The sequence below is a fragment of the Glycine max genome, chromosome 12 (genome assembly GCF_000004515.6).
Source record: "Glycine max cultivar Williams 82 chromosome 12, Glycine_max_v4.0, whole genome shotgun sequence".
NCBI classification, from domain to species: domain Eukaryota; kingdom Viridiplantae; phylum Streptophyta; class Magnoliopsida; order Fabales; family Fabaceae; genus Glycine; species Glycine max.
In genome coordinates, this window is record NC_038248.2 from 40,673,099 (window position 1) to 40,699,731 (window position 26,633).

A 26,633-nucleotide genomic window follows, 5' to 3' on the forward strand; every position below is an offset into this window, starting at 1 on the left:
GCCATGGTACTTACAAATGTCCCATTTTTATAGGTAGAATAAGAATATACTGATGGGATAAGATTTATCCTCTTCATAATTTAAAAATTCGTAACCAAATTTTACTTCTTAACATATATTATCCTTATTCAATTTTAAAATTTAAATTTGCATTTTTAAACTCTCTTATCTAATGATAAAAAAAACTCTTATCTTTAACAAAATGTAATTAACAAAGGAGCATTTGGATAAGCTTTGAAAAATATTTTTAAAATCCTTTTAGAAATTATTAGTTTGATTTATGAAAAAATAAGTATTTTTTTAAATTTTTATTATCTTAGAAAGAATGTTTACATATTATGAAATTCTTCAAACATAAATTTTTATTCATGTTGACGAGGTTTGATTCTTTGAATGTGCCTACAGAGAAAATTTCATTGAAATAGAAAGATAAAATTTATTTTGATGATCTTTATATCTTGAAGATTTATATGATAACTTTTGATTATGAAAATATCATGTTTTCAAAAAAAAAATAATCACAGTTTTCTTTAACTAAAATAAAAATTTAATTGCAAATTTAGTTTCTTATTTATCTGAGTTTATTAATTTGATTTTTCTATAATTCAATTCATAGATTAATTGTTTAAGTTGAGACATTTACTATTTGTATTGAATGTTGATTAGGTGCTCACAAAATTCTTAATTTTATTTAAATTTGAGTCATAGATGGTCAGAACATAGCACCATTATAATAATTTATTATTTAAATTTTATTACTAAGATTGCTAAACAGTCTAAGCTTTAGCCACAACAAAATATTAGAAAAATTTAAATATATTTTTCATTTTTAATATATAACTGAATTTTGATTCTTTATAAATTTTTCCTTTCTATCTCCTTTTTAATATATGAAAAGTTTTATTTTAAATTTTATTTGTTTTAAAATCAAATTTAATATTTTCGAATCAATTAAAGTAGAAAATAAATAAATTATACATTTGAAATGTTTTTTACTTCTCCCTCTTGTTCCATGATCACCTCTTCCTCCCTGTGGGCGCCTTCAACCACTCCCACGTTCTCTACGTCTCTGCCAGTGCCGATGTGGGCCCCCACTCCGCCCCCACCGTGGGATTTGGAGAATTATTGTGAGGAGACCATAGTTGAGGTTGAGCTTGATCCTAAACCTCTTATAGGTTCTAGGTTCTAGCTAGGTTCTAGGTTAGGTGGAAGTGAAAGGGGAGATTACTCATATAGTGGCGACAAATTTCATTTTCATGACAGGCCCTCTTATTGATCTCCTCTTGCTCATGCAACATAGGCTTCCATGACTCAAAGAGTTGAGAAGCAGCCGCAATCATCCTAATAACCCTCCCTTAGCAGCACCCGGATTGCTGCATTGCTTAACCTAATCCAAAGTTCACGATTTTCTCCAAAGCGCCCTTGCTCTCCTCCATCTATTTCTTCCTTTCATCATCAGAAACACCGTCATCTTCTTCGTCCTACATCGTTTCTGCCCCACAACAGTTCTCGGAAGCCCACGGTAGTGGCGGAGTTGTTGAAGGCAGCGGTGCAGAAGAGGGGTTGGTCGCCAAAGAAGAGGGAGAAGGAGAAGACTTTCTCAATTTTTTATTTATTTATTTTTTCTTTAATTATTTTTTACAATAACCATTAAAAAATTTAAATTTGATTTAAAATAAATATTAATAATCTTTAAATCCTCACAAATTATATTATCAACTATTTAATCGCTCAACTAAAGAAATACAGATTTTTTTTAACATATATTAAATATAAAATTTAGATATATATAAGAGAATATTTAAACCTATTTAAAAAAAAAGACTATAATCAATCTTTTATGCTTATAGACGTTGTAGCTAGTTTCGCGAGAAACATCTTAATTAGTAGTGAATATTCTATCATCACGACCTCCAGCTTCTCTTTTTTCCTTCCCCTTGATTTGATTTGTTTCCTTTCTTACTTCATTGACTTCGTTTACCAACTTTAAATTATTACTACTTAAAAATTGAAATCAACCTAACAAAGTCGACTTTTGTAATTAGAGACAAGATAATTAGTATCAAATTAAGCAACTTGCCGATAAACTTAAACTAAATTGCTATGAATATTCTGACTTAACACATATTTCAAGGTTTACACGTGAAACCTCCTTTATACTTCATTAACATTCTTATTTTTAACTCAAGTTGCGACGTAGCATGAGTTTCAAGAAACCTTAGTCTTCTCTATTCAACATTTAATTAATATCTAAACACAAGCTGGCTATCTAGTCTTTCATATATTTTATATCTAATTGACTTGTCTGCACATTCACTCATAATCTCTCTCACACAAACAAGCTGGCCTCATTTATCTCTTTCTGTGGGCATTTCTCTTTAACCTGTCAACATTATTATATATAATCATTATCTCTAGCTGCTTAATTTCTTAATTAATCTTCTGTAAGCTTTCAAATCTAAAGCTTCTTCCAGCAATCATCATGAACATGACTTCCTCTCCACACCTCCATCTTTGGTTTCTTGCCTTTTGTTTGATCTCTTCTTTGGCTAGGGGAGCTACTCTGCCAGAAGATGAAGGTACATAATATTATCATACTTTATATATGCACACACATTATAGAAAGGTCATGTTCATGTTTGCATGAAATTTTCAAAATTAAAATTAGTTTATACAAGTTAAAATCAACTTTTGGAAAAACATTTTGTTTTATATATACAAATAGTCATACTGATATTCAAATCTATAATTCCATGCATATATATTATCACAAACACTAGGTTGATCCTAATGGTTTAGCTTTTGAAAAAGCTGAATAATAGAATTTCTATAAATTAATTTATGCATAAATTAATTTTAAATTATGAAATGAGCTTAGTTGACTTCACTTTTTCATTTTATTTGATTACAACTGTTTATTGAAAAATTATCTAAATTGGGCCTATCTCAATTCTCACACGGGTGAGAAAAATCAATTTGAAAATGCAGAAAAGAACATTATAGGGGTGGCATTAATTTGGTGTTTGGTTTTGATATGTAGTGCAAGTTATGAAAGATATAGGTAGGACACTTGGGAAGAAGAATTGGGATTTCAGTGTGGATCCATGCAGTGGGCAAAGTAATTGGACTTCATTTGTTCAAGTGAAGGGATTTGAAAATGCTGTCACCTGCATTTGCCTTGCAAATGCCAGTATCTGCCATGTTGTTAGCATGTAAGTCTCTGATCTGTGTGTGTGTGTGTTTTTGAGTTTGTTAAAGCCCTGCTTTGGAGTCTCACCTACAGCCTGAGTTTTGCAATTGGTTTGTTTTTGTTTCCTTATCTTGGTTTTGGTTTTGGTTTTAGTGGTGCTAAAGATAAACCAAAAACAGGCCGAATTTTCTGATTAAATCAGATATGTATATATAATGAATAATATTGGAGCAAGGCGTTAGATTTACCAATACTAAGATGAATTATGTAAAACAGTCTATATTTAAATTATCAGTAAATAAAAAGAAAAAAAAACTTTAATATGTTTTTTTGTCTATGTTATAATTTTTTTTGTGTTTGTTAGTTTATTTTTCTAATTCTAATTTATGTAAGTTTATATTTTTTCAATTTTAGTCATATTTTGTTTATGTTTTTCTAGTTTTGATTCTTATAAACACAAACTTAACTTATGAGAACTATAAATAAAAAATTATAATCTTATATTGATTAAAATTTAAAAAATATAAATTTATAAAAACTAAAAATGAGAAAAACATTTTATAGGGACCAAATTGAAAAAATGTTAAGTTAGAGGAACTAAAATTAAAAAAATGAATTTATAGGAATAAAAAACAAAAAAACGCTAACTTACAAGAAAAAAAACATATTTAAGAAAAAAAATTCAAATAGACTTGATTGTTTCTTAAAAAAGTAAGATTTATTCAATCATAATTGTAAGTTGGGAGTTGTTATTGACCTCTATAAAAATTACTATTAATCCCTACAACTTTTAAAACCCATGGAAAAGACTTTTTTATCCCTTGCTTCAAACCCATCACTCTCTCTTAGTTCAAATTATTTTTTAAGTTGAAACTAATAACGGAAATGGGATTCCACGTAAAAAATCTGAGACCAAAACATAATTATGTTTCAGATTTTGTACTGTTTTTGTTGTACCTAGTGTGGGGGTGCAAACAAACGTAAAAGCTTAAACACATTTTCACATACAAAATCTAAAATGGTTTATATTCTATAACGGAAATGTGATTTGATGCGAAGAACATTTTTGGAAGAAAAGAAAAGTTACAGCCACTTTGTAAGAGTGAATATCAATGGTATTGGGCCAATATCAACTTCCGGATTCGTTTCATCACGGCCCATTAACTTCTGACTGTATGTGGTTGTAAGCCCAATGCACATGTGCAATAATCATTTGAGGAGACATTCCTAAAAAAGGGAAAAAAAGTAAATTTCTTTATGTTACACAAACTTATAATATATATTTCTATTTTTATAGTCATGGTTTTCTCATTTGGATCAATAATTATCATGCAGTGTTCTTAAGTCACAAAATCTTTCGGGCACACTCCCAACTGAGCTGGTGAGATTGCCTTACCTCCAAGAAATGTATGTCATTCTGAACCCACACTAAATTTGCATGTTCTTACCATCATTATTTACTTTTTTGATTCTTTCATTTCAATATGGCACAGTGACCTCTCCCGCAACTACCTTAATGGTACCATCCCTTCGCAATGGGGCTCCATGAATCTTGTCAACATGTACTCTCTCTTTCTCTCATTCTTTCTTTGATTTCCTATGATTATTTTACTGTTACATATGATCATTAGTGTATTATTCTGGCAAATGGTGCAATGGGTCTAATATGATTCTACATGGGCTAAATATTTTTTAGTAATTGTATAGGATTCAAAAAAACTCTCCTTTTAGTTCTTCTGTGGAATTGTGTTATGTGTAGTAAATATATCATAAATGAAGGAATAAAACGATTCTATTTTTTTAAGCATATAAACACATTAACAAAATGTAAAAAAAAAAAGCATTAACAAAATGTAAAAAAAAAAAGGAGAGGATTTTTTATTTTCTATAAGTGAACATTATTCTATTTTACTAGATTTGGACTGGTGGGATGGGCTTGTAAATAAGATATTAAGTATTAAAATAGTAAAAAGTTCACTATCAATTGTCTGAAACATATGATTATAAATAGTCAATCGGAACTATCCCGATACTCATTTTTTTTTATCAAAAAAAACCTTCATCTAAAAACTTTAAGAGTAGCTCATCAAACCCAGCACCATTGATGTTGGACTTAAATACAACACTATCGGATTAATCAAAGATTCAAAACATCTCAACAGACCAATATATAGAAAATAAATTAGTAGCATCACAGTGTTAGCTTGCATTATTATTAGGAATTATTGAAGGGTTTAATTAATGAGATTATTTATGGGAAATCTATCCATTTTTTTATTTCTTTAATATTTCTATTTATTAAAAACCTTTATCTAAAAAATTAAGGAACATGTTCAATACTCAGGTATTTATTTATCAGGTTGCAAGCAAGTCTTGACTGACTAAAAAGAAAATTATTTAATTCTCAATTTCCACTAGTATTTTCCAATCAAATCAATACTGCAACTCTCCTTATGAGTCCTTGTAACGAACACATTCTACCTGTCTGTATCAGAAACAAAAAAAGATAAAATTAATGAAAATGAAAAAAATAATTAAATGTCATTAAGAAATTAAACACTTTTATGATTTAAAGAGAAAAGAAAATGCAATTTCCTGAATAGGCACCGTGGAAGTTCAAGATGTAATAGAAATTCAAAATAAAAAAAAAAAATGGTCTTGAACCGGTCCTGATAATTTTTCAGTAAAAATAACCAAATTTGCAATGAGATTCCATAAGGCAAGCAAAGACCCGTTGACAACCGCCAATCAATCACCACTATGAGTGTCCAGTATAAAATATTATGAAGTTACTAAAATAAAATATATCATAAGATTACTTCGTAAATAAAATAAACCATAGCTATAGTGAACCGTTGACCAAAATTATTAGAAATAAAAACAATCAGCAAGAAAAAAAAAAAGAAAAATCCCTTCATTTTTTTTCTTACCCTATCAATTAGTAGATAAAATCCTTAGTGTGTTTGAACCAATCCTTGGTTCCCTTGCTGCATTAATCCTTTTCTAAACTAAGACCAATCCCTTCATTTTAATTATTCAATGAGACCTCTGTTGTATTAGAATAATTAAAGGCAATTTTACTTAATAGAGGTTCATCTATTGATCAAAGGAGAGAGTACACACAGACATATTAATTAGATAAAATCACATAAGCAGTATAAAAAAAAATACCTTTTGAGGAGTAAAGAACATTACTGATTCAAATCAAATGAGAAATTTTAATCACATATAACGACAATGTGAGGATAGAAAAGACAGATTGCACACATTTTTTTTCCACGAAATCAGTAAGTCAATGATACCTTTTAAGTCGAAATGGAAGAAACCTGGGAAACATGAGTACGGAGAGGACCCTAAATCAGATTTTAATCACAATTTAATTGGCAGCAAAGACGAAATGACGATTGGTTTTCCATCAAATTGAAGAAAAAGGGTCGTCACCTTACCGTATATCAGATTAATCATGGGTTGCATAGACTGATTAAGAAATATCAAAAGAAGGAAAATGAAGAAATATCAAAAGAAGGAAAATGGAGAAATATCAGATTAATCATGGGTTGCATAGACTGATTTTGAAGCGGAAGATCTATGTAGTTAAAGAGGCATTAAACTTGTGTACCAAAAGTCAAACATAATAAGCGCTGGTAGAATGAAAAGGTTAGCACTTAATATGAAGAGTTACAATTTCAATATGGCAGGTTAGAACTAATATCTCGTTCAGGAAGTAAGAAATGTTTAAGAAAAGTGGATTTATATATATTAAGATAGGAATTAGAAACATATTTAATTTTTTATGTTTATATTTTAAATGTTCTTCTACTGATTTCATGAAACGTTAAACTAGTTATGCGTGTTTCTTAATTGTGGCAGTTCCATTCTTGGAAATCGGCTAACAGGTTCAATCCCAAAAGAATTAGGAAACATCACCACACTGAAAAGTTTGTAAGTTTCTGGTCATCCACAGAGAAATTTTCCCATTTCGATTTTATGAAAACTTCTGCTAACTCAATCTTCAACTTGAAATGCATAGGGTGCTAGAGTTCAATCAATTATCTGGAGTACTTCCTCCTGAGCTGGGGAATCTCCCCCGACTTGAAAGACTGTAAGCCTTTAATTATGTGTTTTATTTGGTGGTTTAATTTTTTCTAGTGAAAATCAAATATTTTATGTTCATAAATAAAATTAATTTTGTTTGCATTCTATGCCTTTGGTTTGTTCTCTTCAATTCAAAGTGCTTATATACTCATTAATGGGAAAATAGTTTCCAAATTTACACGTTTACTATTGAGTTGCTTTTATTTGATAAACACTTTAAAAGTGCATTGTACTCATTAGATAATCCTAATCCCTACGCCTTATATTCTAATTTCAATGTTACTTACAGGCTTCTTACATCCAACTATTTTACCGGAAATTTACCTGCAACATTTTCCAGGCTCACTAGACTAAAGCAACTGTAAGATTCATTCCTTTATTATACTCAATTCATTTCACTATAATATGTGTCATAGCAAAACTAACATTTCCTTGTTGCATACACTCTTATAATGCAGTCGACTTGGCGACAATCAATTCTCTGGAACTTTACCCAATTTCATGCAAAGTTGGACAAGTTTAGAGAGACTGTATGTATCTTTCTTCTTATGAAATTTAAATCTATTTATTTATTGGTTTTTTTATTGAATGGTTTTTAATTGTGATAGGGTGATGCAAGGGAGTGGTTTTAGTGGACCAATTCCTTCTGGAATTTCATTCCTAAACAACCTCACTGACTTGTAAGTATGCATGGTGTTTTGATTGCAATCAAGGTTTCAAAATTTAATTTTCTCGTGTATCCTCACCATGCAGGAGAATTAGTGACTTGAAAGGACCGGATTCTCTATTTCCCCAGCTTAAAAACTTGACAAGTTTGCAAACACTGTGAGTTAAATTAATGCTTGGATTATTACTAGAATTTCTCAATTTCATTGTGTTAGTGCCTCAACAATGAAATGCTCTGAGAAATAGAAATAAGGAAATAGAAGATGTTAATTCCTTTTTGCTGCTACATATTTACATGTTGTTAAATTGTTTCAGAGTATTGAGGAGTTGCAATCTTGTAGGAATGGCTCCTGAATATCTTGGAAATGTGACTACTTTACGATCATTGTAAGTGATGCTTATTTTCTTTTCAATTATACTCATCTTTTGGGTGAAGAGTATCAACATGTTTTTTTCATTACAAAATTTTAGGGACTAAACATTTCCATGTTGTTGTTTCGATGCCATTATTTTTCTCTCTAATATAATACTTGTTCTGGAATTGTTCCTTTTTCAGAGATCTCAGTTTTAACAAATTAACTGGATCAATTCCGAGAACCTTGGGTGGCCTGAACGATATAAATTTACTGTAAGCAATATTCTTTATTTCCAATTTGATATGCATATAATGTTAGATAATTGGGTGGTATTATTCAAGTTTATCTATTGCCTTTAGTTTAGTGAGGATTTACATTTCAGGTGCTACCCTAAGACCTTATAGAAAGCCATCAATAATTCCAATGAATCAAATGATGAGTAGAAGATTCTAACACGAAAAATGGAAACTGACGAATGAATCAACAAAACCTTTTTTTAAAACTTTGTTACTCGTGTAAAGCAAGTTTTAACTTTAGGTTTCAACTGAAATGGCTAACTAAACATCTAAAATCAATTAGTTTGGTAAAGATTCTAGCAGAAAATAGTCTGATTTATATTAACCAAGACAAGGTTGACTTGTTTAATTTGCAACAAAATGGCAAGAATTTTGTAAATTTATAATGCATTATTGTTTTTTTAGATACACACGTAGAGATATAATTGGAAATTTAGAAACGTAAATCTATTTGAATTCTCTACACATCTGTTTTCATTTCAAGGTAATTTGTTTATCAATCAATATATTTTATTTTATAGTTCTGATTAACATATAATTGTATTCTTATGAGTACCTTAGGAGAATCATGACTCATTCTTTTCACTAAGAAAATGAATTAAAAAAGATAATCTATTAAAAAAAACTATTTATCTGATCAACTTGGTCTCACAATGGAATCAATTCTAACATAGTTTGAAACTCAATTCAACTTTTAACTCGTTGAATTTGATATAAGAACAAAATAAGCTAAACATTAATTGAAAGGTGAGCTACGTATAGCTCTAATAAATTATTTCATGAATTAACTTGATATATAATATTAAATAATATATTTTACATTATTAAATTGATATAATTATTTTAATTAATTTTATTGTACAAAATAAATGAATAAAAACATATAAATTATTTATAATTTTAAATTGATTCAAGTCAACGAACTGAACTGCTTGCGAGTTTGAATTAAATGGAGTTCGAAAAAAAAATATAAGTTTATATTGAAACTAAATCAAGTTGCAAGTTGAGTTATTTTTATTAATCCAAGTCGAATTGAACTAAGTTTGACTCAATTAGACTCTTTCTCAATCCTATGATCAATCCATATAAGTCAATAACATCCTTTGGGAACCATCCAAATTATTTAGGAATAGGTTTTAGCTTACTGGTGTTTATCATGTTGATGATTTATGATTAGTTGATGAGTTCTCTAATAAATTGACTTCTTTATATTGTTTTTACCTAGATACTTAACTGGAAACCTATTTACTGGACCACTGCCCAATTGGATAGATAGGCCAGACTACACGTAAGTAATCCTCTTGAAGAGCAACTTATATGATTCATTGAACTAAATTATATCTTTTGAATGGAAAATTGCCATATGAATAATCTTATGATTCTTCTATGCCACAAGTGTTACATATAATTGTTGGTTTCATTTTTTGTTTTGAAAATCATGCATAAATTGATACAGGGATCTTTCATATAACAATTTAACGATCGAAAACCCTGAGCAATTGACATGTCAACAAGGAAGCGTGTAAGGATCCTTGCATTTGCATGTTTTTCTTTTTTGGGAATTTTGAGATATTATCTGAGCCTTGACAATTTACTATGTGCCTTAGGAACTTGTTTGCATCATCTTTGAAGGGAAAGAACTTGTAAGTTTTATAGTACTCATGCTAAATTAATTTTATCTGCGTATATAACCTTTACTAGTTAAATGTGATTATGTTGACTTACGCCTACTTCATTATTTTCCCAGGGGAATGATTCCATGTTTAGGAAACAGTAACTGTCCTAAAAGTAAGTTAATAAGTTATAAACTTCTAACATTGATATCTAGCTAATGCTTTATCATTTGAACATGTTCAATTTTATGATTATATGTTGATATGATATTTTCCATAAATAATCATTTCTAACCATGCTTACAATTATTTGAACAATTTCACCGGTGATGACCGTAAACGCTGCATTTTTTCATATTCCCCCTTCTTTGAAAATATTTTTTAATGATTTCCTATAAATTATATTTACAAGGAGATTCAAACCCACTTACAACTCTTAGGGACTTTGTCTTAATTTATAATATTGGATTTGATGTGTACTTTTTGTTCTGATATTTGTTATATCAGCTGAAAGGGTTTTCCATCGTTTGTTATCCTGGAATATTTATATAGTTAAAAATGTACAAGTATTGGTTGTAGAACTAAGCAGATGCTCCCAAAACTGTTTCATATCACTTGGTGTACATGGGTTTCATGCTTGAGATATTTCTTTGTTTCTTTTTATTATTCTTTTGCAAGAGTACAAATTTTATAATATAATTTACTATTTTATTCCAATAGTGAATCACATATCACTAACCATCTTCCTATTTTATTTTTCATGAAATTGGTTCTAATTGTCTGGAACTGATCTTACATCAACTTTTGTATGTTATATCATATTGAAAATTATTAATAAGAAACTACCAGTTTCCCATTCCGAAGATATATATCATTCAATGAGACTCCCTAGTTTTCCCCTTAATAGTTAAGAGGAAAAAGAAATTGAGAGTTAGATACTTAAGTGTGGAAAAGTAATATGTGTTTGAATGTTTTTGTTTTTCATAATGTAACGTTCTTATTGTGTTGGATTCCCAATATCAACTCTTAACCCTTTAATGGTTGTCCCAGCTTGGTACTCTCTTCATATAAACTGTGGTGGAAAGTTAATTTCTAATGGAAACATGAAATATGATGATGATTCACTAGAAGCTGGACCAGCAAGATTTCGCCGAACCGGATCAAATTGGGTATTTAGCAACACTGGTCATTTCTTTGATAGCAGTCGTTTAGACTACTATACCTGGTCTAATACAACTAAGCTTGCTATGGACAATGGTGAACTATATATGGATGCACGTGTTTCTGCCCTTTCTCTCACGTATTATGCATTTTGCATGGGAAATGGAAGCTACACAGTAAGTCTTCATTTTGCAGAAATTATGTTCACTGATGATCAAACGTATAGCAGCCTCGGAAGACGTGTATTTGACATTTATATTCAGGTGCATGGTTTCATCATTTTACCTTTGTCAACCATATGTTTAATATTGAACAACTACATACCTTTTGATCATTATAAACCATCATGAACCATTCGTGTATGTATTGAAGTATTGCAGAGAAAGTTGGTGGTGAAGGATTTTAATATTGCAAAAGAAGCCGGAGGAGTTGGTAAGGCAATCATAAAAAAGTTCAATGTTACTGTTAATATCAGTACCTTAGAGATTCGCTTGCAATGGGCCGGTAAAGGAACAACCGGTATCCCATTTGGATCAGTTCATGGTCCTCTTATATCAGCTATATCTGTTGACCCTGGTAAGTTATACTTCTTTGTAGTTATTTTTCTTCGACTATCACCCTTATCTGATTTAATATTGTATATGCAAATTCAATTTGTCATAATGAAACAGACTTTACACCTCGAGAAGAAAATAGAGATGGCACGCCTGTGCAGTTTATTGTTGCAATTGTAGTTACTGGAGCACTTGTTATCATCATAATATTTGGTATAGCTTGGTGGAAAGGATGTCTAGGACGGAAAGGTTCATTAGAAAGAGGTAAGAACTAAAAGGCTCTATAACTACCATCATCACTAATTTCTTTCGCTCAAACTTTCAAGAAGTTTCTTGCACTAATTAGGATTTTGCTAGCATGTAACATAAATTTATAGGTGAAGGGAGGGCATAGTACTTTTTGTTTTATTTTTAACAATAATTTTGTCAATTATTGTTTATTAGTGATTAACTGTTTTTCTTGTTTTAATTGTACTCAAGAATAATAGTTACCAATTTTCAAATTTGGGCTGATTTAAACTATGGATTAACTAGATATGTTAATGCTTATACTTGATAATTGATATACAACGTTAATATATAGTAACATTTAACACATTTACCATTTTATATGATGATCTTTAACAAAATGATAGATGATCATTCACCAATTCGTATAATTAATTTTAAGGAAATTGTAACACTCATGAATAACATGCTAATAAATATATTATTTCGTAAAATCTGATTTTTATACACATTTTTATAAGAATTTGGTAGAAAGCATATATCAAAATTTAAGTTTATAAAATCTAAAATTCTAATTGGTATCATGTAGATATATGTTAGGATTTCTCACATTGACAAAAAAATATTGTCAGAGTACTCCTTTTAAGACTTGGATAATCTTTCTCCCTTGAGCAAAATTTTGAAAGTGTCACAAGTTTGATCCATTTATAATTTAGAGCCTATTCAATCGTAATGTTAGACTACTTGATGTAGATGTGTAATCCTATAAACTTCACACACCAAATGTCCAATCTTAGATGTGAGGGGTATGTGTTAAGATGTTCCATATTGACTATGAATATGATCATAATATTCCTTCTAAGACTTAACAACCATTTCTATTATGTCAGTTTTCAAAAGCAAATTAGGTTTTTGATTTCTAATAAATTACTAAATTAATTTGATATTGATCTGGTTATGACTTTTCTTTAAGGATATAAGCATCACTAGTTTAGTCCCCTAACAAATACATTAAAGCCGTCCTTTAATGTCAATCATTGACACAAAACTAAACAGTCATGCCATCTTTCAACATCAAATTGGTGCTCCAAAAAGATTAATTGGATATCAAAGTGTGACACTTAATGACCATTTTGATGTATTTATCATTGACCCTTTTAAAGGACCAAAATTGGTGTTTACCTTAAACCCAAAGTATGTGATTCATGAATGACACTAAATAACAATGTTTTAAGCACCATGTTTAATTTTAAAACTCAAATCAGTTCTTAGCCTATTAAAACTAGTAAGTCTAACTAAATTGCCAAATAAATTTTGCCTCTTGCATTGTGTCCATACCCAAGTATGCATTTGTTTGCATAACTTGTAGATGTCTTGCAAACTCGTATAGATAAAGACAACATATGAATTGTGGTATCAACAAGGAAAGTACCTATCATAATTTCTATTGGTCCAAATGTGTTATTGTAGAAAGTTTCAAAAATTAGATTTTTGATTTTTATTTTTTATTTTAATCCTTTTGGCTTAAACCAACAGAATTAAGAGGTGTAGATTTGCAAACTGGCTTATTTAGCTTACGACAAATGAAAGCTGCTACTAACAACTTTGATATTGCCTTCAAGATTGGAGAAGGAGGATTTGGTCCTGTGTACAAGGTATTTCGGACGTCTAACACATTTATTTGACCTTCATTGAAAGATCTATTGATTGGTATTTCTATTCAACTTCCAAAAAATAAAGCAATACTTTATTACCAATTCCAAAAATGTAGGGTGTTCTCTCAGATGGTAAAGTAATAGCAGTTAAACAACTTTCTTCAAAATCAAAGCAAGGGAATCGTGAGTTTATAAACGAGGTTGGCATGATTTCTGCTTTGCAACACCCTTGTTTAGTTAAGCTCTATGGTTGTTGTATGGAGGGAGACCAATTGATGTTGATATATGAATACATGGAAAACAACAGTCTTGCTCGTGCTTTATTTGGTAATTTTCTTTTCTTCATATTCAGGTTTAGTATCTCTTCATTAATAATCTACAATCTAGTACACGTAGAATGTTTAAATTACCTCATATATTGCTGTCTAATTTCTATGACAAATGTAAATGAAGCACAAGAAAAATGTCAATTGAAGTTGGATTGGTCAACAAGGCAGAGAATTTGTGTTGGTATTGCTAAAGGTTTGGCTTACCTCCATGGAGAGTCAAGACTGAAGATAGTTCACAGGGACATCAAGGCAACTAATGTGCTACTTGATAAAAATCTCAATCCAAAGATATCTGATTTTGGTTTGGCCAAGCTGGATGAAGAGGGCTATACACACATAACTACCAGAATAGCGGGCACCTAGTGAGTTCCCATATATTAGTATATTTTATAAATTTTGTTTACTAATACTGATCATTCTCTATGCAAGATAGCATGCTTAATGAGGTAAAAAATATATATACAAAGAAGTAGATGTTGTATGCTAAGATATCTCACCAATTATTTTAGCCCACTTATTTTTGCTTTAAAAAGTGTATTCTCAATACTGCAGCGGATACATGGCTCCTGAATACGCAATGCATGGTTATTTAACTGACAAAGCAGATGTTTATAGTTTTGGCATTGTTGCTTTGGAAATTATTAGTGGAAAAAGTAACTCCATGAATTGGACAAAGGAAGGGTGCTTCTCCCTTGTTGATTGGGTAACTTTTACTATTATGATCTCATGCTTTCACATGCCTATGTGATTGTATTTTACAATATCTAAGAAGATTGTTGTTGTTGCATAAATGCTCCTTTAAAAATCTTATTCAATATTAATTTAGTGAAACATTTGAAGAAAAAAACAACCTTACGTCTATATGTTGTTTAATATATTCAGTTGTGGATTAATGTCGAGACTAAATAGTTAATTTTTGTTTTGTTTTTCCAGGTGCATCTCTTGAAAGAACAAGGTAATATAATAGACCTGGTAGATGAGAGGTTGGGTAAAGATTTCAAAAAAGGTGAAGTAATGGTCATGATCAATGTGGCTCTACTATGCACACAAGTGTCTCCAACGAATAGACCCACCATGGCTTCAGTGGTATGCATGCTTGAAGGCAAAACTGAAGTTCAAGAAGTAGTGTCGGTCGCAAGCCATCTATTAGATGGAGAGAAGTTGGAGATGATCCAACAGTATTACAATATGAGAGAAAAAAATAAGACCAATGAGACTCAAGAAGAGAGCATTTCAATGGGTGAAACTTCAGCATTTATGTCTGACACAGATCTGTATTCAATCAATATGGACTCTTCTTACCAGGAAAAAAGTGATTAGACAATCTATCATCACTTTATATATATATATATATATAACTTACGTTTAACTTTCCTTCATATTTGTTCCCTGTGATGGATGGCCATGATCTGTGTCTCATTTTCCTATATACTACTACAATGAGAAATGGAAACACTTGTCATGGAAGTAATTTATTTTGTTGCATATGTATTGTGGTATTTTATGTTGTTGAAATGGACAACTCTATTTGCTCAAGGGTTTTGTTACGGATGCCAATTTTCGGAGTTAACTAATCCTGAACAAGTAGCAAATGTTGTTTTTGGCCATTGTACTAAGTTAATAGCATTAATTGTGTTTCTTAAAAGAGAGAGAAAAGCTAACTGTCAAACCTGAGGCACCAAAAAGAAATAGGGAAGGAAAAAGAAAGTGTTTCTTAGACTTGAATTGTAAGTTCTGATTTAGTAATAAAAAAATAACCTGTATACAAATTTGTTTCCCTTTCCTTCTTGTGAACTTGCATTGCATTTAGAATAGTGCAGAGAGTGGGCTCTTGTTAATTGTTAATGGCATCTTTTCCATTTCTTTGTCTTTCAAAATATTTTTTCATCGATTTTGATTCAGACCACAATATATTTGTGTTTCCACATTAATATATTTCATCTCTACACAATTGCAATATAAATTATGGATGCTTGGGGACACAGAGATAATATTTGTTCTTCCTAAGTTTTTAGCAAAGTCTGTAAAAAAAAATTGTTAGCAAAGATTTATTTATTAATTCAGAAACTCTCATTTAAATGAAATAATTAAGAATCCTTCCAAAGATCTCAAATCACTTGAATAAAATTCTGGCAAACAAGCAACGTCATTGTTGCATTAAATTGATCTCAAATAAGTAAATATGACAAATTAATAAACTCATACATACAAATATCACCCCACATCCAACTCGACTTTGACAAATAATCTTTACTTTGATCATGTATGAATATGGTTAGTATCCAATTTTTTTAAATGGGAATGAATATGACTATGTACCTATTCATTCCATATTCATTCCAATTCTCCTATCTGATACATATAATTACAAACTTGCTCTTATTTTTATTTTATGTTATGTATATTAATTATTTTTATTAGGATTTTATACTTATTATTTGTGGTCTATTCTTTTAAAGACTGAAACTAAAACTTTAAAGACAAACTTAAGTTTCAAGGAATTACGCTCTTTCTCTCTCAAACCTCAAGTCTTGGTATAGTTTTAGGTGATGGAGGATATGATTTCATTAGAACTCTTTTGCTAGAATAAGATTTTATATTTGATTATAGTAAATTGGCCGTCTAAACTTATTGAATAAATAATATATTTAACTTTTCAATTTTCTTAAAAAAATAAATTTTTGTTTTATTTTTGCAAAATATATATATTTTTTGGAAAAATATTGGAAGGCAACGGGTATAGACAATTAATCTCCAACAAAGATGGGAATGAAAACAAATTTCATATCCGTCCAGAACATGAATGGGGACCAGGATAGTTTTATGGAAACGGTATATGAACATCACGAAACCACATATTCATCTGCATCTTACCCCGTCTCATTGTGATGTCTACAAATAAATAAAGAAGATAAATAGTTTTAATTATTTGACTAATAAGTCAATTTACCGAAATTCTTTGTCTTCATTAAGGTTGTTACTTGTCCTGACAGACAAAAGTATCGCTAAACTTATCAATATGGTTCTCCTTAATTCTTTACCTCTAAACCTGATATCAAGGACTTGTATGTCCTTATATAAACCAATAGGTCTTCCCCCATTAGCAGGTTTCTGAAAAAATTCATTTATTTTGATGTGAATAACACGGAGGGCTTATATTTCTTGTTTCAATAGGATTTCTTAAGAGCGTGATATTTTTGTCTATTCTTATTAAAAAATAATCAAGTTATTAATAACTAAACGAAATTAAAAAAATAATTCCTCACATGCAAAATTATAGAAGGCTCCTTTGAGATCAAAGGACTCCACCAAATTAAATTAAGTATGTGTGATAGCATCCTATAAATCAGGAATATTGAAAACTTCATTGTTATATCCAAGATTATATATTGTGGAAACTAAATTCTTTTCATTAGTTAAAGTTTCCAGTTAGTGATACAGTAGAGACTTGAGAGGTATAGAAACATATTAAGTTATACATCTAACCTAAATTTTAATAAAACAAAAATACATCAACCAAATATAAGACCAAATAAAGAAAATTCAAATAATAACAGTTTCAATGATGCTTTATGTGTTGTTCTTCAATATAAATTCTAACAAATTTTCAAACAAATAATATTTTTATTTATAAATATAGAATCTTTTAATTTTCAATTTTGGTTATGACAGACTTTTTATTTTCAGTAAAGAAATTAAGAAGGCAAGAAATCAACAGGTACAGCTATTATGCGAAACAAAATAGTAAGCTGAGAATGAATTGACGTTGTAGAAATATTTGGTTTGAGTCTATCATCATACTGCATAATGGGGACCAGAAAAAGATTTGAATATGCGGCAAACTAGCTATCGTATGGGATAAGCTCAGAAAGTAGTAATGCAATTGCAACTTGCAAGCACGTAATTGTAATCAATAAATGAAAGTTGATTAAGACCCATGTGATTAATCCGTGTATGGCTAAGCTTCATACATATCCAATTATCCATATTCCATACATGGCAGTTTGAAACTTGATCTCTTCTTTTCTTTATCTTCCAAAACGCTTTAATTTACACTAATTTTGAACATGTTTATTTTAGAAGAAAAAGTGTTGACTTGATATAGTTAGAAATCGTTTGGGTTCAGTTAGGTTTATGTCCGTGTAGTTTAACCGTTATGTGCGATACTTGACCCAGCTGTCAGGATTATGTCCGTGTCTATTTTTTCTGATTTATCCATGTCCAAACACTTTGAACATTTGTCAAAGCCCAAGCATGTTAGTTCTTTCAAACTTTGGATGGATCCTATTTAATGAATGCTAAGGGGATTCCATGCACAGTCAATAACTAGATTTTTTTATATATTATATTATGATATTGATATGAAATATCTATTAATTTTATCGATAATTAATTTTTTTAAAAAAATATAATTGATCATTTTTAATGAGATTTTTTTTCATTCATAATATAAAAATTAAATTTGAGATCTTAATTAAAGAAATTGATTCAAATATATTAACTTGAACCAGTAATTTATCGGTTAAATATTAATTTCTTTTAAGTATAAAAATTATATATATTTTTTAAGAAAATAAAAATTATATATGTGAATTATCTCTTTCAATATTTTTTTCTTCTTTACATACAAAAACATTACACAATTGCAGTAAAAAAAAGATTTAAACATTTAATTCACATTTTTTTATATAAGTTACAAATATTGAGTGTTTTTTTGGATGGATTATACTTATATCTAAACCAATTTTTTAAAAATCTTTTGATAAAAAAAAATTCATTCATAAAAGAGAGGAGATAAAACTAATAGAGTGATTTTTAAATTCAAGTTGAATAATTCATTCAAGAAATGTTTTTGACCAATTTCAGAGGAATCAATAAAAAATACAAATATCATATGATACATTATATCTGACTCAGTTATTGATATATATAAAAAGATTAAATTTTATCAATATAATTTTGATAACTATTACATCATTTTATAATTTTCAATTAAATAATATCTTCTTAAAACTCACCATTGGATTGAAAGTTCCTTTCACATGAATTATATATGTAAAATTTTATACTATATTAATCCAAAATCGTTTGTTATCTTACTCGTATAAATTAAAATTGATATAATATAAACATTTTAAAATACACTAAAATATGAATTATTTAATTTTTTTGTTGTTCAATTTTGACACAAATGATATTAGTAATATGAATATAATTCAACAGGTGGATCAATAAAAACCATTTTCTATATCAAATTATAAAAATAATAAAATAATTATCAAAGTTACATTAGTATAATTTGATTTTTCTTTTATATATATATGTATTGATTACATTTTTTAAATTATTGATTATGAAAATTTTATATTATATGATATTTAATTTATTTAATGTATTGTAATTATGATAATTTTTTCTATTAATTACCATGATTTTCTATTACATGTATAATTAACTTGCAAATTATACATTCCATTTTTCATGAGGTATAACTTTTTGTGCCATTTTATGGATTCTCTTTAAAATTATTAAATAACATTATTAATTTAATCAATTCATTTTAATGACATTTTATTAATTGATCATAATATTATTAAGTGAGACGTTTTCTTTTATATCTTGTGGAAAATAAAGACAGGAAAAGAAAAGATGAACTACTGATTTATGGTTATAAGATCCATACTATCAGCAAGCACAAGATGGTACAAAGAGGAAGGACAAGAGTCCCAAAGCTTGAAGTTATCTTCAGATGGAGCGAATCATATTTAGCTAACCAATCGGCACATTGATTCTCTTCACGAAAGGTGTGCTGGAAGTGAAGATGTCAATCAAGAGTCTTCATGTCACAAATTCTGCTAAGAACAGATTCATAGGATGAAACTAAATATTGCCTTGAAGAATGAGGTCCAAGGCAAAGCTGAGCATCATATTCACATATCAACTTTCTGAAACCCATATTCCAAGCTGTCACCAAACCTTTGAGGATGGCCATTAATTTCTCAAAGAGATCCATAGCATGTGAGTGTCCATGATACTAACATAATCCACCATGCCGCAAAGATAGTCACCAGGTAACCATCTATCATACCAAAAGAAGATGTCACCCTTGCCAACGCGAAGATCCTCAATAGCTTTAGAAATTGAGAACCATAAATAAGAACTCCCTGTAGGCGCTTGAGACCGGAGAACATCTTGGTTCGTAAGATATTTATGAAATTGCATCGCTGCCCAAAGCTTTTGATCATCAAGCAAAAGAGTCCATATGTGTTTGCCCAGCAACGCAACATTTGTATCTCCCTAGCAGATTGAATTCCCAGACCACCATCTCTCCTTGATCTAGTTAAGGTAGGCCATTTCACTCTATGAGACGTAGATTCCCCCCAATTAAATCTCCTAACATAATTATCAATGTTGAGGAAACCACAAATTCTGCATGAAGTATGTCTTTCCTCTTGTGCATGTGATGCGCAATCTCCTAAGCAATAATAGCATGTCAATTGTCCCTTGGTTAGGAATGAAACTACTCTGCAAGGAGCCAATTAGATTATCCAAGTATGGTCTAATATGATTAACAAAAACCTTAGAAATAATCTTAAGGGTCACATTACAGAGACTTATAGGTTTGAAATCCTTCGTAAGACTATCAATTTTGGGGATAGGGACTACAAGAGTGTTGGCCAAATCTGGATTAATAGTTCCAGTCCCAAAGGCTTCAGCCACCAGACTCCAAATATCAGTAGCAACAATGTCCCAATAATTCCTGAAGAAAATAATATGCTTGACCTCTTGACTTGTAACAAGAAGAAGCAACAACTCATTCAACATATCATTATCAATCTAGGAAACATTGTTTAGAGTCAGGCTTTGGCGATAACAGAGTTCCCTAGACTGAAACAACTTCTTAAAGTAACTCAAGGAAGCTTTTTTAAGAACTTCCTCATCATTGCACCAAATCCCATCAATATTTAAACCAGAAATCTTATTCCTCATCCTACGGATAACTGCTCGTCATTGCAACCGGAGGCACCGTCACATACCATAATAGTGGAGCGCAAAAATGGTGTTTGGCGTGCTATAGATGGACTCGTGAGATGTTGAAATTGTTACAAATTTCTAGAATATTCTAGAACTATAATGTTTATGAATATGGTAGAACAATCTAGAACTATAAGTGTATGTATAAGATAGAAAAATCTAGAACTATCATGATACTAATCTATCATGAAAACTCTAGAAAAACCTAAAGTGATGTAGAAACATTCACCACCATTGAGAGGTTGATGACTTGAGCCTATAAATAGATAATTGGTATGTTGTAATTGATCATCCAAGAAATCTATAACATAGCCTTCTTTCTAAAACAATTCTCTAAAACTATCAATTATCAACTATCATCTAACCAACTATCAACAGTGGCATCAAAGCTATGTTCGGTCATACATTGGGCTTAGTTATATTACCTACCTACCATTCCAAAATCCTCCCAACTACTTCAAAAATTTCCTTTGTACTATTAACTCACTCCAATAATATTTTTTCTAAGCTATGGATAACACTACTCAATCGTCAACTATTTTTGTCCCTATCTTCAATGGTGAAAATTATGATTTCTGGCATGTTAAAATGGAAACATATTTTTCATCTCAAGATTTATGGGACATAGTAGAAGAAGGCTTCACTGTTTCCACGGATACTTCAGCTCTTAATGCATCTCAAGAAAAAAAGTTGAAGAAAAATAAACAGAAAAATTCAAAGGCGTTGTTCACCTTGCAACAAGCGGTGATTGATCCAATTTTCCCAAGAATTATGGGAGCTAAGACTGCCAAAGAAGCGTGGAACACATTGCAGGAGGAGTTTCAAGGAAGTGTTAAGGTACGTGCCGTTAAACTTCAATCTCTAAGAAGAGATTTTGAACTATTGAAGATGAAGGAGTTTGAGACAGTTAAAGATTACTATTCTAAAGTTAAAGAAATAGTTAATCAAATGAGAGTTTTTGGGGAAGATATTCTTGACAAGAAAATTGTTGAGAAAATTCTAATTACTATGCCCTAAAAGTTTGACCCAATCGTGACAACGACTGAGGAAATCAAAGATTTGTCCACTCTATCAGAGACAGGAACTTGTGGGCTCTTTTGAAGCATATAAGCAAAGACTGTATAGGCATTAAAAAAGATACACTTGAAAATTCCTTCTAGTCAAAGTTTAAATTTCAGCCCCAAAACAAAGAAAATGGAGGAAAGAAAAATTATGGAGAAACTTCCAGAAGAAGAGAAGGTTCTAGGAATTTCCTTAAGAACAAAACAGATAAAAATCCTCCATGCAATATATGCAAAAGGCAAGGCCATGCAGAAAAAAATTGGTGGTTCCGTAATATGCCACAATGCAACCATTGCAAGAAGTTCTGGCACATAGAGAAAAATTGTCGCAACAAAAATAGGCATCAAGCCAATATCGCAGAGGAGCATGATCAAGAACAATGTATGTTCTATGCCACTCAAGACTCAATAAAAGAAAAGGGAGGAAGCTGGTACTTGGATAGTGGATGTAACAATCACATGGCCAAGGATGAGACTATTTTCAAAAGCATTGACAAGTCTGTCAAAGTCAATGAAGTATGTGAAGGATGTCTCCTTCGTAAGCAACACCGATTTCCTTTCTCAACAAGCAGAGTATGGAGAATGAAAGATCTATTGGAGCTGATACATACGGACGTCTGTGGACCAATGAGGACGCCATCACATGAGAACAACAGGTACTTCATACTCTTCATTAATTGATGACTTCTCTAGAATGACATGGGTATATTTTCTAAAAGAAAAATCAGAAGTCTTTGGAGTATTCAAAAAGCTCAAGGCCCTTGCTGAAAATCAAAGTGGAAAATAGATAAAAGTACTAAGAAGTGATCGCGGCAAAGAGTACACCTCTTGCGAGTTTGAAAGATTTTGTGAGGATGAAGGCATTGAACGACAACTTACAATTCCATATTCTCCTCAACAAAATGGAGTGTCCGAGAGAAAGAATCGCATAGTTATGGAAATGGCTAGATCGATGCTCAAGGAGAAGGGATTACCTAACACATTCTGGGCTGAAGCAGTCTACACTGATGTTTACATACTCAACAGATGTTCAACTAAGTCTGTAAAAGACAAGACTCCAATTGAAGCTTGGAACGGGAAGAAGCCATCAGCAAATCACCTAAGGGTCTTTGGATCTATATGCTACATTCATATTCTAGACGTGAAGAGGCACAAGCTTGAAGACAAGACTATACGAGGTATCTTCCTTGGGTATAACAATATCTCTAAGGGCTACCGTGTCTACTACTTGCAAACTAAGAAACTCGTTATCAGTCGACATGTTGAAGTTGATGAGTACGCTTCTTGGAATTGGGATAAAGAAAAAGTGGAGAAGAACGTTCTTATACCCGCTCAACTACCTCAAGAAGAAGTTGAGGAAGAAGACCCAGGTGAACCACCTTCACCTCCACCACAACAACAAGATCAAGAACACTCATCACTAGAGTCTACTCCAAGATTCATGCAAAGCCCAAGTCAAATACACTTTAGAGCAGGAAAAAGAATTTTGAGGTATCTACAAGGAACAAAAAAGTTCGTTATATGGTATACTACCGAAACCAAAAGAAATACTTGGCTACACCGACAATGATTGGGCAGGTTCGGCAGATGATATGAAGAGTACCTCTGGCTATGCTTTCTTACTAGGATCGAGAATGTTCTCTTGGGCGTCGAAGAAGCAAGCTACAGTAGCACAATCAACAACAGAAGCAGAGTACGTGGCAACCGCTGAAGCAACGAGTCAAGCTATATGGCTTTGTAGGATACTTGAAGACATGAGAGGAAAACAAGATAAGCCTACTACAATCAACTACGACAACAAATCAGCAATTGCAATTAAGCCTACTACAATCAACTACGACAACAAATCCACAATTGCAATGACGAAGAATCCAGTTCATCACAACAGAACAAAACACATAGCAATCAAGTATCACTTTATCAGAGAAGCTGGAGCAACTAAAGAGATCAAACTCGACTACTGCAGAACAGAAGATCAAATTGCAAACATATTCACGAAGACGTTGTCGAGACCAAGATTTGAAGAATTACGAGCTATACTCAGAGTCACAGAAATTTGCATCAAGGAGGAGTGTTGAAATTGCTACAAATTTCTAGAATATTCTAGAACTATAATGTATATGAATATGGTAGAACAATCTAGAACTATAAGTATATGTATAAGATAGAAGAATCTAGAACTATCATGATACTAATCTATCATGAAAACTCTAAAAAGACCTAAAATAATATAGAAATATTCACCACCATTGAGAGGTTGGTGACTTGAGCCTATAAATAGACAATTGGTATGTTGTAATTGATCATCCAAGAAATCAATAAATAATCTTCTTTCTAAAACAATTCTCTAAAATTATCAACTATCAATTATCATCTAACCAACTATCAACATGAGAAAGGGTTAGAGCTTTGATGAGGTCGTCATCACCAACATTGTGTAGATCGATGGACAGCGATGTTGGTGGTTGGGTCACCGTCTAGAAAGGCATCAGAGCTTCGATTGGGGACGGTGAATGCCTAAAACTACATCAAAAAAGGGGAAAGGTTCATCCGAAGGCGGATGTAGGTGGTTGGAATAAGTATAATGCCGGTAAAAAGTTTTAGATCACAAGTAAAATGTGAATTTTGCCTTAATTTAATCTAAAAAATTAACTTATAAAATAAGAATTATCTCCCACTTTATATATTTTATTGTATCCTTATCTTAGGACTTATTAGAGGTTTTTTCAACAATATTATATCCTATGGGCATTATTTGCTTTATTATATGGAGCACACCAAACACTAGATAGGATTAAAAACTTATCATGCTTTTTTTTATATTTGATTTTTTTTATCTTACTCTCATATCCAATCATAACCACCAAAGGATGTAAAATGGAATCAAGACAATATTGTTTTTATATTATATGATAAATAAATATATAATAATCAATTAATGAATGCCTAAAATTAAATAATATTCATAAATGACACTATTAAATATTATTATTATTATTATTATTATTTCCCTAACAAATAATAATACGTGTGCATTTATAATTTAAATATGACACTAATTAATATGATATTTTTACAGTAATTAATATGATTTATTAAGTAAATGAAAAAATTAAAAATTAAAAAAATATCTAAAGTGTCCTTATTTTGGATGGAAAAAGTGGGTTTAAACTTTCTTACTTTATACTACTTTCATTCCTATTTGCAAAACCCAAATTAGAACTAATATTTGTTACTTTTTATAATATCCAATCTATGATAATGTTAAGTTTAGAAAAATAAAATTAAGATAAATTTATTGTTATTATGTAAACTAATAATTTTTCTTAATTTTCTAGAAAATCACTTTTTTTAATGAATTACATAATTAAGTCTTATAAATATAAATGAATGTACTATTATCTTTAGTCTTTATTATAAGATTTAATAAACTAATTCATCATGATTAAGAAATTTAGTTACTCATTCCATTGTATTATAATCATCATACTAAGTTGTTTTACAAAGAAAAAGAAAAATTAATAAATAAATAAAAAATTAATAATTTTATAAATTAAACTTATAATCATTAATTCAGTTTTTTTATTTTTGAAACTCTTACCATTAATATTATAAGAGATATAAGAGAAAAAAATAAGTAATATTACATTGAAAAATTAAAATGATAATTATTTTTAGACAATTTTTTTTCTTCTTACACAACTATTAGTATGAGAACGAATTAATTTGCAACTTATTAGAAATAGGATTATCTTCTATAAAAGATTAAACTGTATTAATTTCAATTGATTATATATAAAAAAGCATTATATATAATATAATAAATGAATACTTTTTTTTAAAAAAAAAGATTACATGATAACTAATTAATGTATACATAAAGTCATATATTGATTAATGATCATTAAAACACATTATTCTCCCTCCCAATAAATAATAATAAATGTGCATTTAAAATCCACCTTCTATTAATTAAATAAATAAAAATAAAATATTATTTGAAATACCCTTATTTAAAAAAAAAGTTAAAAAGTTTCTTATTTTATCATAAAAAGATGTTTGAATATTTCATTAATAAACTTTAAATAAAATATATAAGAAAATTAATGCAATAATTAATATATTTAAAAATAATAAATATCATGTTGATTATAATTAGAATTGAATAAAAAAAACACTTCTATTTATTTTTTATATAATGAATAGGAGGTAATAATAAAGTAAAAGTAGAACTCTTTATGAGAGTCAGACCCCTTTAAACTCTGACAATCAAATTAACGCATCATGAAAATCCAGTTTCACCTCGGCAAGGAGAAAGAACCCCACAAGTTTCCACTTGCCCCAATTCACTTTCATGGCTTCATTATTTGTTGGTAACCAACACACATCATTTA

The 26,633-nt window shown here is 30.1% G+C and overlaps 1 protein-coding gene across 2 annotated transcripts; it reads left to right on the plus strand.

Annotated features, from left to right (window-relative positions):
- Window positions 1–1,225: 1,225 nt before the first annotated feature.
- LOC100786496 (probable leucine-rich repeat receptor-like serine/threonine-protein kinase At3g14840) lies at window positions 1,226–15,658 on the plus strand. Of its 2 annotated transcripts, XM_014765101.3 has the most exons (24): window positions 1,232–2,579; window positions 3,041–3,212; window positions 4,526–4,597; window positions 4,684–4,752; window positions 7,061–7,132; window positions 7,221–7,292; window positions 7,575–7,646; window positions 7,744–7,815; window positions 7,894–7,965; window positions 8,039–8,110; window positions 8,267–8,338; window positions 8,508–8,579; window positions 9,829–9,891; window positions 10,060–10,125; window positions 10,211–10,246; window positions 10,351–10,391; window positions 11,267–11,640; window positions 11,758–11,953; window positions 12,049–12,195; window positions 13,696–13,814; window positions 13,931–14,141; window positions 14,268–14,505; window positions 14,696–14,846; window positions 15,077–15,658. In XM_014765101.3, the coding sequence occupies exons 1-24, from the start codon at window positions 2,483–2,485 to the stop codon at window positions 15,461–15,463; spliced, it is 3,015 nt and encodes a 1,004-aa protein (XP_014620587.1). In that variant the 5' UTR covers window positions 1,232–2,482; the 3' UTR covers window positions 15,464–15,658. The 2 variants fall into 2 exon arrangements, with proteins under 2 accessions (XP_014620588.1, XP_014620587.1); XM_014765102.3 differs by lacking the exon at window positions 14,696–14,846 and having other exon boundaries at window positions 1,226–2,579; window positions 15,077–15,213.
- The last annotated feature ends 10,975 nt before the right edge of the window (window positions 15,659–26,633 follow it).